The 16965-nt window shown below is 36.7% G+C and overlaps 1 protein-coding gene across 1 annotated transcript in view; it reads left to right on the plus strand.

Annotated features, from left to right (window-relative positions):
* The window catches only part of TRPC6 (transient receptor potential cation channel subfamily C member 6), a 158087-nt gene that overhangs the window by 103121 nt on the left and 38001 nt on the right, over nucleotides 1-16965 (plus strand). Inside the window, exons 3-4 of the mRNA XM_052652832.1 lie at nucleotides 8489-8674; nucleotides 15071-15235. Coding sequence (XP_052508792.1) covers nucleotides 8489-8674; nucleotides 15071-15235 — 351 coding nt within the window. The remainder of the gene's footprint in view (nucleotides 1-8488; nucleotides 8675-15070; nucleotides 15236-16965) is intronic.

Here is a 16965-nt window from a genome sequence, read left to right on the forward strand (position 1 = left end):
AGAGTCTAAAACACGTAGGTTTATGTATATGTACGATTGATTGCCTTTGCTGTACACCTGAAACTAACATTGTAAATTAACTATATTCCAATACATTTTTTAAATGAATAATTTGAAATAATCACTTAATTTAAATAACATGAAGTAGTGAATTTTGTATTCAGTATTCCCTACTAAAAAGCCTCTTGATGAAAGTGAAAGAGGAGAGTGAAAAAGTTGGCTTAAAGCTCAACACTCTGAAAACTAAGATAATGGCATCTGGTCCCATCACTTCATGGGAAATAGATGGGGAAACAGTGGAAACAGTGTCAGACTTTATTTTTTGGGCTCCAAAATCACTGCAGATGGTGACTGCAGCCATGAAATTAAAAGACGTTTACTGCTTGGAAGGAAAATTATGACCAACCTAGATAGCATATTCAAAAGCAGAGACATTACTTTGCCAACTAAGGTCCGTCTTGTCAAGACTATGGTTTTTCCAGTGGTCATGTATGGATGTGAGAGTTGGACTGTTAAGAAAGCTGAGCGCCAAAGAATTGATGCTTTTGAACTGTGGTGTTGGAGAAGACTCTTGAGAGTCCCTTGGACTGCAAGGAGATCCAACCAGTCCATTCTGAAGGAGATCAGCCCTGGGATTTCTTTGGAAGGAATGATGCTAAAGCTGAAACTCCAGTACTTTGGCCACCTCATGCAAAGAGTTGACTCATTGGAAAAGACTTTGATGCTGGAAGGTATTGGGGGCAGGAGGAGAAGAGGACGACAGAGGATAAGATGGCTGGATGGCATCACGGACTCGATGGACGTTGAGTCTGAGTGAACTCCGGGAGATGGTGATGGACAGGGAGGCCTGCAGTGCTGCGATTCATGGGGTCGCAAAGAGTCGGACACGACTGAGCGACTGAACTGAACTGATTCCCTACTGATATCTTCTTAATGCCCTCTCATTTTAGAAGTATGCATTCTTTGACAGCTGTTGAAGAATGAAGAGGCAAAGTACATTAAAATTCTCTAAATTCAGAACATCCCAACATGAACTGGCATGATGTATTCCTATCATTTAGTTTCATCTTCATTGGAAATGTGTATTAAGGAAAGGAAATACAGGAAACCCCTTAGGGTCTGTGGTACCTGAATTAATTATTAAAGGGGAATTTCCATTGTTTGCTGCAGGAGTGAGTGAGAGTGGAGAATTTTTTGTAAAGGGAAAAATGATCTGTTCTCAAGAAAATTAGTTACAGGAAAGTTGAGGATCGAGAAATTTTCTCTTAAAACTATCAGTGTTCTGTGGCCCTTGAAAAGTCTTCATATTTCTCTGTTTGAAGGCAATTAATCTATTTTATGAGAGTTAGAGATGAGAACGATCACAAAGATTGTAAACTCCAATATACAGTTTCTCTAAGCTCCTCCTAAATTCTCCTTTTCTGTATTAATCCAGAGTCATTTAACAAAAGAGGACAGAGGAGGTGCAACTGAGTTCCTCTGGCAACTGTAGTCTGGCACTTTGACTCTTCTAGACAGAATGAATTGCACTCATTACCAGTATCGTCAGGTCTGAAGATGGATCTATGCAGAGGTGACAGCCAGAACACAGCAGAGAAATCCAAGAGTTAGATGGAACCTCAGGAATAGAAGAAAACCAACAGACCTGAGAGATTACAGGTCTTCACAGTGAATGGGGGAGAAGCCAGATTTAAAGTTTCACCCATTCATGTTCAATCTTTATATACTGAGTTTTTATCAATAACTTTTTACTTTGGTAGAAAGAGACCTCAGCCACCTTAAGTTAAACTTGGGCTTAGCCTAATTTTGGCAATATATACTCAGAATTTTGACTGTTTTTTATATTGGGAAAGGAGAGTATAACACCTCCCTTCTCTCCTTGACTCAAGATTAAGAATCATCATAAAGACAGAAGAATCAGTACCAGTTTATTAGCAAAGCATTCTTCAAAATTTTGAACTTCCTTTTACTATCTCAGAATTTACCTATGACCTATATCTCTGAACACTTTTTAAGCCTATTTGCATTTTAGATTGTGGTAACGTTTCTTTTAATTACCCTAAAATCACCTTCTCCATAAATGTCAGGGATTTCCCTCTACCCTGTCATTCTGGAAAAATAGATTTTCTGAAGCTTCACCAAATCCTGCCTGTCTTCCTGGGGCCATGTATCTAAACAGGCACCTGGCTGTCCAGACGCCTCTGCCATTGACTTAGACAAAAGGGAAGACACTACTGTGCTTGTTTTTAAAGGGTTGCTATGCTCTGGCATTCAAAATGTTCAAAGATGCCTGGCATTGTTTGAAAAAGAAATAACCTTCTAAGAAACAGACCAAGTTGAAAAGCAGTTTTTGTTAGCAGAAAGGCGGTGTGATTGTCATCATACCTTAGTAGGATGACACAGGTGTTGCTTGCATGCAAAATAGCCTACAGAGGCACAGGACAAGGGTCCAGGCCAAAGGGAAAGGAGGAAATGGACCATTGTCGAGCTTCATGAATTATTCTAAGTGGTTTCCAAAATCACTGCAGATGGTGATTGCAGACATGAAATTAAAAGACGCTTACTCCTTGGAAGAAAAGTTATGACCATCCTAGACAGCATATTCAAAAGCAGAGACATTACTTTGCCAAAAAAGTTCTGTCTAGTCAAGGCTATGGTTTTTCCAGTGGTCATGTATGGATGTGAGAATTGGACTGTGAAGAAAGCTGAGCACTGAATAGATGCTTTTGTATTGTGGTGTTGGAGAAGACTCTTGAAAGTCCCTTGGACTGCAAGGAGATCCAACCAGTCCATTCTGAAGGAGATCAGTCCTGGATGTTCTTTGGAAGGAATGATACTAAAGCTGAAACTCCAGTACTTTGGCCACCTCATGCAAAGAGTTGACTCATTGGAAAAGACTCTGATGCTGGGAGGGATTGAGGGCAGGAGGAGAAGGGGACGACTGAGGATGAGATGGCTGGATGGCATCACCGACTCGATGGACGTGAGTTTGAGTGAACTTCGGGAGTTGGTGATGGACAGGGAAGCCTGGCATGCTGCGATTCATGGGGTCACAAAGAGTCGGACATGATTGGATTGAGCAACTGAACTGAACTGAACTTACAATCTAACTTTATGATACAACAGCTTTTAAGTTCTCCATATGGTAAAGAATCTGCCTGCAATGTGGGAGACCTGGGTTCAATCCCTGGGTTGGGAAGATCCATTGGAGAAGGGAAAGACTACCCACTCAAGTATTCTGGCCTGAATAATTCCATGAACTGTATAGTCCATGGGGTCTCAAAAAGTCAGTCATGACTGAGAGACTTTCACTAGGTTCATCATAACTTTTCTTCCAAGGAGCAAGCATCTTTTAATTTCATGGCTTCAGTCACTGTCTGCGGTGATTTTGGAGCCCAAGAAAATAAAGTCTGTCACTGTTTCCATTTTTTCCTCATCTGTTTGCCATGAAGTGATGGTACTGGATGCCATGATCTTTGTTTTTTGAATATTGAGTTTTAAGCCAGCTTTTTCACTCTCCTCTGTCACCTTCATCAGGAGGCTCTTTAGTTCCTCTTCACTTTCTGCCATTAAGTTACTGTCATCTGCATATCTGAAGTTATTGATGTTTCTCCTGACAATCTTAATTCCAGCTTGTGCTTCATCCAGCCTGGCATTTCACATGATTTTCTCTGCATATAAGTTACATAAGCAGGGTGACAATATACAACCTTGACATATTCTTTTCTCAATTTTGAACTGGTCCATTGTTCCATGTCCAGTTCTAACTGTGGTTTCTTGACCTTCATACAGGTTTCTCAGGAGACAGGTAAGGGGGTCTGGTATTCCCATCTCTTTCCAAATTTTCCACAGTTTCTTATGATCTACAGTCTGCTCAAGAGAGTCAGATACATGAACAAATGCTATAAAGTGTATGAGTCTGTTCTTGTCTTTGACTTTCCTATCAGTTTAAATAGACGGGCAGAGAAAATCCATTCTGGCAAAATTTTAGATCCAGTCAATAGTTAGGAAGGGAAGTTAAGTGCAGCGGTTTGTAACCTGAGAGCCCTCAGCCCCTGAAGTGTCTGTTTACCTTCATGGCTGCTCTTTAAGCTTCATGGCTTCAGCTGAACCTGAGAATTTCTATGTTGAAGGAAGAATAAAACCTGGAATCAAACACTGTATTAAGTTAAACAAGGAGTTGCTGCTGTGGCAACAATCAGCATAAAAATGAGGAGCATCTGACATATCTAGGAAAATGCCTGTCTTCAATTCTTGTCTGAAATTGCATCTCACCTCCTGTTACCTTTTCTTTAGAGCAGTATCTGACTACCTTTTATGCCCCTCACAGCCGTGAGGACTAGGTGCTGTATAAGTGCTTCTTACTCTTCTGTACACCAGCTGTGACAGGGCTCAGGGATCATTGTGCCATTTAGTGACAATTATTCTGAAGAGCAGGAAAGCCCTAGAGTAGCTTGTGGTTCCAAGAGCATGGCTGGTTAATTCAGTCACAAGCTGGATAATGAGAGTCTATGCTTGCTTTATTCTACAAGAACACAATCTCATTTTAAAAATTCCGTCTGAGATAGAATGTGGTATCTATCAGAGCACTGGTTGCTGAATATTTGTAGAATATTTGTTGAAATAACGAATGAATGAATAATTGTTTTATTTTCAGTACATTCAAGTGATACTCAATGTTGATGAAAATAATCAATAAACAATCTATAATAGGCTTAGAAAAGAGTTTTAGTTGAGCCAAACTGAAGCCCGGAAGACAGCCTCTCATAATTCTGAGGAACTGATCTGGAAGAGCACGGTTTTTAGCACAGTTTTATATCTTGTCAGAATAAAGAACATTAAGCAAGTCAGGGATACATTCCTTCAAGGTTTCAAAACACAGGTCAGAATGTACACAGTCAGTCTGGTCTTGGCACCTGGGAAAGGAATCTTATCAAAAAGGAGGACCAGTATTGGCTTCCCAGGAAGGGAGGCATTTAATTTTTATTTTTAACATGGACATTCCTTACTTCTGGTCAATGTGCCCTTTTCTTAATAATTTAGAGCAGATGTACAATATATGTTTTGACAGGCCACAAACAGGCTATTTTTAGTTAGCTTAAATTTAAGTTAATTCATGTATAAGCCAGAATGACTTACCCATGCCTTAGTATGTGACAATATCTTTTATCACTAGGAATTTCATCATGGTTTTATATTTTTTAGTGCAATTTTGTCTCAAGGTACTGAGATGACTTGGGTATTTATGAAATGATGAAAACAACAACAATAATAATTACCATTGATTCAACCCATGTTTGAGCTAAGAAGTTAGCATTTGTTATCTTGTATAACCTTCACAGAAACCCTAGGAAGAACCTTATGTTATCCCCACTTTACAAATAAGAATTTTGAGGCTGTAAGAGCTTAAGTAATTTTCCCAACTCATGCACCTAGTAGGTGACTGTACTTAACTTGAAATCCAGGTCTGCCCTTATCCAAAACTCACTTAATTAGTGTTGATTCATGAGAATTAGACATGCATTTTCCTCACCCTTTTAATTTCTATAAAGCAGCCTTTTCTTTATATGGAATTATGCATTAAAATTACACACCGTATCTTCTACTATATAAAAATCCAACTAAAATTACCCTTTGAAAGGATAATTGTATCAAGGTCTTTTTATGTTTTATAATCTTCATGTTCTATTAACCCACTATCAGTCATCTACTTAAAAGTCAAAGGTTAATAGGCAAGCACCCACTTTTAATTTATTAATGTATGGTGTGAATGTACAAGGCAAAGGCAGAATCAAATCAACAGCCAGCTTCATTTTTTCTTTCAAAAAACTGAAATCACCGTGTTAAGTCTGGCTCATGAACTACTGCCAATATCTCACTTTAAGTGAGTTTACATTTCAGTGTGAGAGAACATAAATATGAAAACATTTGTAACTGATTCCCAAGGTGAAAAAAAGCATACATTTCTAAAAGCAGTCTTATTCTTTTTTTAAAAAAAATGGGTTTTTGTTTTGTTTTTGCTTGGAATATATCTTGTAAATTAGCAATGAATTGGAAATAATTTTTAAGATATTTAACAGCAAAGAACACCTGTACTGTATCAATTCATGTGGTTTCTACTAAAAGTATTACCCCATATTTGAAGGGTCATACCTTCCTTTGAAATATCTCATTTCACATGAGCCTTATTGGAATTCTAGAGAGTATTGGTTTTGAGTCTTACATTTTTGTCTCCATAAGGACTAAGGATACATCTAGAATTGAGTGCTACAGACAAGAGAGGCCAGGTATATTAAATTTTGTCATAACTCCATGGGTTCTTACTAATGTCAAGAAACAGCTTGTTTTCAGGTCTTGCCTTTGATGATATAATACAATAATTATGTTTTATCAAGTGCTTGATATGTACTTCCTTATATATAAAGAAAGTTTCTTTATATATATTCTTTTCTTCACATATATTCTTTATATATATATATATATATATATATATAAAGAAATGTGTGATTTCTTTAGGACAACTAATCTCACTAAGCCTTTTTTTTTTTTTTAATCTGTTAAATGAGAATAATAATGGCATCTACCTCATAGATTGATTTTAAGTTACCTTAGAGCACATGGCTAAAAATTGGAAGAGCTGGGATTTGATCACAAGTATATCTAACCTTGGGCTTCCCAGGTGGTGCTAGTGGTTAAAGAACTGCCTGCCAATGTAGGAGATATAAGAGACGTGGGTTTGATCCCTGGGTCAGGAAGATCCCATGGTGGAGGGCATGGCAACCCACTCCAGTATTCCTGCCTGGAGAATCCCATGTACAGAGGAGCTTGGTGGGCTACAGTCCATAGTGTCACAAACAGTCGGACATGACTGAAGCAACTTAGCATGCGTGTCGCACGCATTTAAACTTAAAAGCCCAAGCTCCTAACCACTATAACTTGGAATAGTGGGCATGGACAACATATGTACTTCCACACCTCAAAGGTCTCCCTCATGAACTTAACTGACTATTTCACAAAAGGGAAAGAGCTGTTTCCTCATGACCTTGTTTATACTGTCTGACCAGATACCTATTGAAAATAGTTTGAGTCATTCTCAGTTGAGACATAGTTTATGAACTTCCTTTTATAGGATCTGTTTGAACCTACAGTTAGCAAAGTGAAACTAACAGGGAGGAGCCCAAGTAGGTCCTTTGCATACACTCAGGATGAAACTGTTTCCCATATAGACTCCCCACAATGTTACCTTTTGACTCATATCTAAAGCCTCTCATATTTCTCCAATATCTTCTTCTCTTGATCCCTGCAAGGAGTCTTTTTATCCTATAACACTGGTGACTTCAAAATGGAGGGGACAACTAATTCTGAATCTGCAAAACTGATTTAAGAGTAAACTCTGCCGGGGAGGCTGTGACCTTAGTTTTTTGATGTGCAAAATGGAAATCATATTTACCTGGCTTACCTTGCAGCTCTTCATAGATCAAAACAGAAAAGCATTCTACAAAGAGACAAAGTGACAAAACTCTTACAGGCAAAGTGCAGCCAAACAGGGTTAAATTTAAAGCCTCATTTTGGTGCCTAGTGTCTGCAGTTTTGGATGTAACCTAAGTGATTAAGGTGACTGTGAAGATTAACTGAGATTCTATGATCCACTTACAATGAAACAAATTCTAGCTAATAGATTTTCTTTACTAACATTGGGTTATGAATGGCCTTATTTCCATGTAAGAGAATACAGAGGAAGGAAATTTTAGAAAGACCTGAATGAAGATATATATAAATGGTGTATGTGAATTCAAAATGACTATTTGATGTTTAAACATGATCTGTAGTCTCCAAATCCTCTCAACATGCTATTAGGTCCTCAGCAGTAATTTATAATGAAAGCATTTTCATTAAACTTCCTTTTATCCAAAGAATCTCAGTTTGGAGACTTTATGTTAGATCTTGTCTTTTGATCCCATAAGTTTGATAAGTAAAGTTCCTCAATAACAATTTAGTAAATAGATAAGTGATATATGTTTGCTTTGCTTGAAACCTTTCCAAATGTTGTGTTTCTCAAGTTTATCAACACAGTATATAAAGTCTTCCAAAGACCTAGCAAATGTATGTACTATGTGCCTAGCTGATGAAGTTATGAACATAGGAGATATGATGTGTGCAAGAAAGTATGATCTGGGAAGACTTGCTAACTTTTTATTTCTCCTGAATCAGCAGGTGCATTTGGTTTAGTACAGTACAGTACTTTTTGGCAACTTTCATTGTGTTTTAGACAAATTTCCTTTTGAATATAAGGACAGTCTTTATGGTGCTAATATATTTCAGAGCTCACTCAACAGAATAGCAACTGAAGCATGTTAAAAAGAATAATAAACCTAAAAACAGAGCTTTTTTATTCTCTACAGTCAAATCACTGATAAATTCTACAGTGTAACATAGTAAAATGTGATACTTCTACTTTTTTTTTTTTCCTTTGCTTTATCTTTCCTAGAATGACTACAAAAAACTGTCGATGCAGTGCAAAGATTTTGTTGTTGGACTCCTTGATCTGTGCAGAAATACTGAAGAAGTAGAAGCCATTCTGAATGGGGATGTTGAAATACGCCACAGTGGTGGAGATCACAGTCGTCCTAACCTCAGCCGTTTAAAACTTGCCATTAAGTATGACGTAAAAAAAGTAAGATCAGGCACAAAGCCCTTTTTATGTTATTTCAGTTTTTATTGGTGCTAAATCAAGATGAAGGATTGGCATAATTAGGTTAAGCCGGGTTTTTCTAACTAATTGTTCTAGGTAGGCTCTCTAGTAAATTCTAAGTGCCTGGCAGTGAGATATTTCACCTACACTAAATGCTGGTCTTTAAAAATCTATATTTGTTTCTGCAATGATTGACATTTTCTTTTACTTAATGAATGATGCAAAAATGGCTTTGTGTGTTCAAAATACAAGGCATTTGTTGTAGGATGGGAACATCGTTATTTAAGACCCATCTCCACTTATTAATTTAGTCCACTTCCGGACCAATGCCTTCGGTTTCTTCTTTAGTGCATTTGAATCTCCTGTGTCTTTATTTGTGGAATATTTTTAGTCTCTGTCTTCAGGCAGTGACTCCTATTCTTGACTGGTTTCTTAAGTTATATAAATTATGTTTAATTTTTTTCTTAAAAAATTGTTTATTGAGATATAACATGTATTCCATAAACAGCACATATCTTAAGTTGTATGTAAACTCATTAATTCTTAAAATTTCACTCTTTTTTTAAAAAATTTATTTATTTGGAGGCTAATTACTTTACGATATTGTATTGGTTTTGTCATATATTAACATGAATCCACCATGGGTGTACATGTGTTCTCCATCCCATCCCTCTGGGTCATCCCAGTGTACCAGCCCCAAGCACCCTGTTTCATGCATCGAACCTGGACTGGTGATCTGTTTCACATGTGATAATACACACGTTTCAATGCTGTTCTCCAAAACCATCCCACCCTCGCCCTCTCCCACAGAGTCCAAAAGACTTCTATACATCTGTGTCTCTTTTGCTGTCTTGCATATAGGGTCATCATTACCATATTTCTAAATTTCATATATATGCATTAGTATACTGATTTGGTAATAAGGAGTTCATGATCTGAGCTACAGTCAGCTCCCGGTCGTGTTTTTGTTGACTGTATAGAGCTTCTCCATCTTTGGCTGCAAAGAATATAATCAATCTGATTTCGGTGTTAACAATCTGGTGATATCCATGTGTAGAGTCTTCTCTTGTGTTGTTGGAAGAGGGTGTTTGCTATGACCAGTGCATTTTCTTGGCAAAACTCTATTAGTCTGCCCTGCTTCATTCCATATTCCAAGGCCAAATTTGCCTGTTACTCCAGGTGTTTCTTGACTTCCTACTTTTGCATTCCAGTCCCCTATAATGAAAAGGACATCTTTTTTGGGTGTTAGTTCTAAAAGATCTTGTAGGTCTTCATAGAACCATTCAACTTCAGCTTCTTCAGCATTACTGGTTGGGGCATAGACTTGGATTACTGTGATATTGAATGGTTTGCCTTGGAAAAGAACAGAGATCATTCTGTCATTTTTGAGATTGCATCCAAGTACTGCATTTCGGACTCTTTTGTTGACCATCATGGCTACTCCACTTCTTCTAAGGGATTCCTGCCCGCAGTCGTAGATATAATGGTCATCTGAGTTAAATTCACCCATTTCAGTCCATTTTAGTTCGCTTATTCCTAGAACGTCAACGTTCACTCTTGCCATCTCCTGTTTTACCACTTCCAACTTGCCTTGATTCATGGACCTGACATTCCAGGTTCCTATGCAATATTGCTCTTTACAGCATCGGACCTTGCTTCTATCACCAGTCACATCCACAACTGGGTATTGTTTTTGCTTTGGCTCCATCCCTTCATTCTTCTGGAATTATTTTTCTCCACTGATCTCCAGTAGCATATTGGGCACCTACTGACCTGGGGATTTCCTCTTTCAGTATGCTATCATTTTGCCTTTTCATAATGAAGAGGAACTAAAAAGACTCTTCTTGATGAAAGTGAAAGTGGAGAGTGAAAAAGTTGGGTTAAAGCTCAACATTCAGAAAATGAAGATCATGGCATCTGGTCCCATCACTTCATGGGAAATAGAAGGGGAAACAGTGGAAACAGTGTCAGACTTTATTTTTTTGGGCTCCAAAATCACTGTAGATGGTGACTGCAGCTATGAAATTAAAAGATGCTTACTCCTTGGAAGAAAAGTTATGACCAACCTAGATAGCATATTCAAAAGCAGAGTCATTACTATGTCCACAAAGGTCCATCTAGTCAAGGCTATGGTATTTCCAGTGGTCATGTATGGATGTGAGAGTTGGAGTGTGAAGAAAGCTGAGTGCCGAAGAATTGATGCTTTTGAACTGTGGTGTTGGAGAAGACTCTTGAGAGTCCCTTGGACTGCAAGGAGATCCAACCAGTCCATTCTGAAAGAGATCAGCCCTGGGTGTTCTTTGGAAGGAATGATGCTAAACCTGAAACTCCAGTACTTTGGCCACCTGATGCAAAGAGTTGACTCATTGGAAAAGACTCTGATGCTGGGAGGGATTGGGGACAAGAGGAGAAGGGAATGACAGAGGATGAGATGGCGAGATGGCATCACCGACTCTATGGACGTGAGTTTGAGTGAACTCCGGAAGTTGATGATGGACAGGGAAGCCTGGCGTGCTGCGATTCATGGGGTCGCAAAGAGTCGGACACAACTGAGCGACTGAACTGAACAGATACTGTATTGGTATTTTTCTTTCTGGCTTATTTCACTCTGTATAATAGGCTATAGTTTCATCCACCTCATTAGAGCTGATTCAAATGTATTCTTTTTAATAGCTGAGTAATATTCCATTGTGTATATGTACCACAGCTTTCTTATCCATTCATCTGCTGATGGACATCTAGGTTGCTTCCATGTCCTGGCTATTATAAGCAATGCTGCGATGAACATTGGGGTACACGTGTCTCTTTCAATTCTGGTTTCCTCGGTGTGTATGCCCAGCAGTGGGATTGCTGGGTCATAAGGCAGTTCTATTTCCAGTTTTTTAAGGAATCTCCACACTCTTATCCATAGTGGCTGTACTAGTTTGCATTCCCACCAACAGTGTAAGAGGGTTCCCTTTTCTCCACACTCTCTCCAGCACTTATTGCTTGTAGACTTTTGGATAGCAGCCATTCTGACTGGCACGAAATGGTACCTCATTGTGGTAATGATTTGCATTTCTCTGATGAGTGATATTGAGCATCTTTTCATGTGGTTGTTAGTCATCAATATGTCTTCTTTGGAGAAATGTCTGTTTAGTTCTTTGGCCCACTTTTTGATTGGGTAGTTTATTTTTCTGGAATTGAGCTGCAGGAGTTGCTTGTATATTTTTGAGATTAATTGTCAGCTGCTTCGTTTGCTATTATTTTCTCCCATTCTGAAGGCTGTCTTTTCACCCTGCTTAGTTTCCTTTGTTGTGCAGAAGCTTTTAATTTTAATTAGGTCCCATTTGTTTATTTTTGCTTTTATTTACAGTATTCTGGGAGGTGGGTCATAGAGGATCCTGCTGTGACTTATGTTGGAGAGTGTTTTGCCTATGTTTTTCTCTAGAAGTTTCATAGTTTCTGGTCTTACATGTAGATCTTTAATCCATATTGAGTTTATTTTTGTGTATGGTGTTAGTGTTCTAGTTTCATTCTTTTACAAGTGGTTGACTAGTTTTCCCAGCACCACTTGTTAAAGAGATTGTCTTTACTCCATTGTATATTCTTGCCTCCTTTGTCAAAGATAAGGTGTCCATAGGTGCATAGATTTATCTCTGGGCTTTCTATTTTGTTCTATTGATCTATTTTTCTGTCTTTGTCCCAGTACCATACTGTCTTGATGACTGTGGCTTTGTAGTAGACACTGAAGTCAGGGAGGTTAATTCTTCCAGTTCCGTTTGTCTTTCTCAAGATTGCTTTGGGTATTCGAGGTTTTTGTTTTTCCATAAAAATTGTGAAGTTATTTGTTCTAATTTTCTGAAAAATACGGTTGGTAGCTTGATAGGGATTGCATTGAATCTATAGATTGCTTTGGGTAGTATACTCATTTTCACTATGTTGATTCTTCCGATCCAGGAACACGGTATATTTCTCCATCTATTTGTGTCCTCTTTGATTTCTTTCACCAGTGTTTTATAGTTTTCTATATATAGGTCTTTAGTTTCTTTAGGTAGATATATTCCTAAGTATTTTATTCTTTTCGTTGCAATGGTGAATGGAATTGTTTCTTTAATTTCTCTATTTCTCATTTTTAATGTATAGTAATTTAAGGGATTTCTGTGTGTTGATTTTATATTCTGCAGCTTTACTATATTCATTGATTAGCTCTAGTAATTTTCTGGTGGAATCTTTAGGGTTTTCTATGTAGACGATCATATCATCTGCAAACAGTGAGAGTTTTACTTCTTCTTTTCAATCTGGATTCCTTTTATTTCTTTTTCTGCTCTGATTGCTGTGTCCAAAACTTCCAAAACTATGTTGAATAGTAGTGGTGAGAGTGGGCACCCTTGTCTTGTTCCTGACTTTAGGGGAAATGCTTTCAATTTTTCACCACTGAGGGTAATGTTTGCTGTGGGTTTGTCATATATAGGTTTTATTATGTTGAGGTTTGTTCCTTCTATGCCTGCTTTCTGGAGGGTTTTTATCATAAATGGATGTTGAATTTTGTCAAAGGCTTTCTCTGCATCTATTGAGATAATCATATGGTTTTTATTTTTCATTTTGTTAATGTGGTATATTACATTGATTGATTTGCAAATATTGAAGAATCCTTGCATCCCTGGGATAAAGCCCACTTGGATGTTTGATATTTTTAATATATTGTTGGATTCTGTTTGCTAGAATTTTGTTAAGGATTTTTGCATCTATGTTCATCAGTGATATTGGCCTATAGTTTTCTTTTTTTGTGGCATCTTTGTCAGGTTTTGGTATTAGAGTGATGATGGCCTCATAGAATGAGTTTGGAAGTTTACCTTCCTCTGCAATTTTCTGGAAGAGTTTGAGTAAGATAGGTGTTAGCTCTTCTCTAAATTTTTGGTAGAATTCAGCTGTGAAGCTGTATGTTCCTGGGCTTTTGTCTGCTGGAAGATTTCTGATTACAGTTTCAATTTCCGTGCTTGTGATGGGTCTGTTAAGATTTTCTGTTTCTTCCTGGTTCAGTTTTGGAAAGTTGTATTTTTCTAAGAATTTGTCCATGGCTTCCAAGTTGTCCCTTTTATTGGCATATAGTTGTTGATAGTAGTCTCTTATGATCTTTTGTATTTCTGTGTTGTCTGTTGTGATCTCTCCATTTTCATTTCTAATTGTGTTGATTTGATTTTTCTCCCTTTTTATTAAAAAAAAAACCAGTTTATAAAGGTGGATTTTATAATAAAAGTAATACAGACTTATGATTGGCTTTCAAACAGTATAGACATAACCCCTTTCTGTCTTCCTATTTCTTAATGGAGAATAGTCAGTATTCTATTTTTCTCCATAGATTCATCTTGGACATCTTCACATATTAGTATGTAAACATCCACTCAACCTTTTCAAAGCCTACATATCATTGTGCTGATTTATAGCATTATGTTCACTTAATCCATTTACTGTTTAAGGGTATCCATTATTTTCTTTAAGTTTCTGTTATTTCAAAACATTTGATAAATTTCCCTCAAAAAAGGTACACATGTCAACAATGTATAGATGGCCTTATTTCTTCCACTCATGTATCATTAAACCTTACCATTCTACAAAGACAAACACTGTATCTTGATTTAATTGTCTTTGACTGTTAACCATACTTAGGAAACATTTTAAGTTCCTTTATATAATCTGTCTTTTTGTCTAACCTTTTAATATTCTTTAGCAATTGTTATTTTGGATTTTTGCTTTTTGTATATTAAATAATGCTCTCTGTCATATGTAGCGTTCATCTATAAAAATTAAATATATGAGAATAAAAATATTTTGAAAAGTAAAAATTCTAAAATTTAATTATATAATATTCTTATTTGAAAGAGCTTATGGCACAGGAATATATCAATGGAATAGAATAGGTAGTCCATAAAAAGATCATATGCAATGGGAATCTAGTATAAAATGCATTTAGCACTTTAGGTCAGTGCAGAAAACGTGGTGTACTTTTTTTAAAAAAAAGTATTTAGACATATAAATTAGCAAGATCTTTATATCATTCCCTCTAGATGGAAAAAGTGCATAATCATAAAAGTCCTTTTATAAAATATGGATGAAGCTTTTTATAACACTAAATTTTCAAAATTTGTGTATGCTTTGAAAGTCCATTAGTCCTAAAGAAAAGTTTGGTAAATTTGAATCCTTGAATTTACATAAACTGTATTAGAACCTCCTGCCACATTGCTTGATACCTGTCCCCTACATATTTTACATTTGTTCTTTAATTCTAACAATAATTTTTATGAGAAAGGATAGAACCTAATATTAGAATACAAGAAAAAAGCTTATGCTGAAACCTTCTTTAATCAAGCTGTTAAATGTTTTGTTACCCCCTGCTAGTTTGTAGCCCATCCAAACTGTCAACAGCAGCTCCTGTCCATATGGTATGAGAACCTTTCTGGGCTGCGGCAGCAGACCATGGCGGTCAAGTTCCTCGTGGTCCTCGCCGTTGCGGTGGGACTGCCCTTCCTGGCTCTCGTTTACTGGTTCGCTCCGTGCAGCAAGGTACGTCTGCGAAGCCGGGACCTCTGTCAGCCCCTCACAGTCTGTCTGGTTTATGTATCAGATTCAGTTAAGCAGGGAAAATTCTATTTCTTAAACAAAAATGTCAGGAAGTCAGAGTTGGGTTCACATTATAAAAATAACATTTGCTATAAGAAATTTTTAAAAAGCAATGGAAAGAAAAAATTCACCTGTAATATCACTGTTAGTAATATGTGAAAGAAAACATCAGTTAGATTATTCCTATTTGTCTTCTCTCTAGTCATTTCTATGCATATATTTCTACATTTTTAATGAAGCATGCATTGAGCAGAATTTCAAATAACATCCTAAAAGAACGTTTCCTTTTGTTTTTCCCCCCACTGGCAAAATTTGAGATGAAAATTTTTGTTTATCATTTATTTTAACTAATAAATCTTAATATAAATAAAGGACAATTGTGTAAATACTCCTATAATGCTTGTTTCAATGAAGAGGATTTATTTTAGGACAGTACACATTGTAACCTGAGAGCAAAAATAGCTTTTATTGTTTGTTTGTTTTTATTTTTAGCAGACTCCCTCTGCCCAGACTTTGATGAAACTGGTTTGTTCAAATGAACCTAGCCTTTCAGAACAAGTTTGGAAAACGTTGACCTGTCATTCTTTAACAGGCATAGAAATTTGCCTTGCATTGCCAACAATCTTATTCTTCATATTTTGGAAGCCACATTTCTGGAATCTTTTAAGTTTCAACTCTGAGAGTCAAACTTAAATAATTCTGAAGCTATGTAGCTAAAATGTCTATTGGACCATCTATTTATGTGCTATGTAGATATGCCAGTTGAATCACTTGCTGTTCTTAAACCTGGATATGGTTTATTTTCACATGGGTCCAAACATCTTGCCATTGTTTTTTTATTTATTGCCAACATTTTAAAAAATTATTATTTAGTCACATATTTGATGCTTTAACCTTATAGGAATGTTTCTAAGTGGCTTATAGTAAGAAGCTGGTGCAAAGCCTTTTTCACATAGTGGGAGCTTCATCATTACTTCCAGTGATGAAGATAGGAACTGCTAGAAACTGGGCATTTTCTCCTGAGGGTAAAATCTATCATCATAAATGTTTGCCCCATAAAGGCCAAAAATTGATTCATAAATAAAATATAAAGAAGGAAAATAAAATGAAAATAGTGATATTTACTAGAATTAGAATTTATTGCATGGATTTTTTTTCTAGGAAGTTAAGCTTTTCCTTTTTTTCCTTTTTTCATAGGAATGACAGATTTCATTTTGAAAAAACTAATTAATCCTCCTTACTAGAACATAGGCCACATCTATGTATGTGGTCTCTATTCTGCTTCTACACACATTTCTGGGTTCTTCAGAGATTTATACTGAATTAGGCTTGTTATTAATCTGTGATCAGTTAAGCTGTAATATATTTTCTAAAGTGAATAATTGCCCCTCTCCATAATGATCTCAAAAACATAATGCCTTTCAGAGGGTTTGGTGTTTGACAGACTATTTTTGGCAGTCCTTAGAGTTTCACATTACTTAATTTTTGATTAAATCCTAATCAACCTGATTTCCTTCACTATTTCTTCTTCCCTAACTGTGTTTCTTTCCGGCATCTGTTTTTCATCCTCATTTAGATCATCAAGGCAGATAATCAAATTAAAAGGACACTGTCAATGTATTTTTTTCTCATATCTAAAATCTATTTTACTGACTCTTATTTAGGGTTTGAAG

This window comes from Budorcas taxicolor, chromosome 15 (assembly GCF_023091745.1).
Source record: "Budorcas taxicolor isolate Tak-1 chromosome 15, Takin1.1, whole genome shotgun sequence".
Taxonomy (NCBI): Eukaryota; Metazoa; Chordata; class Mammalia; order Artiodactyla; family Bovidae; genus Budorcas; species Budorcas taxicolor.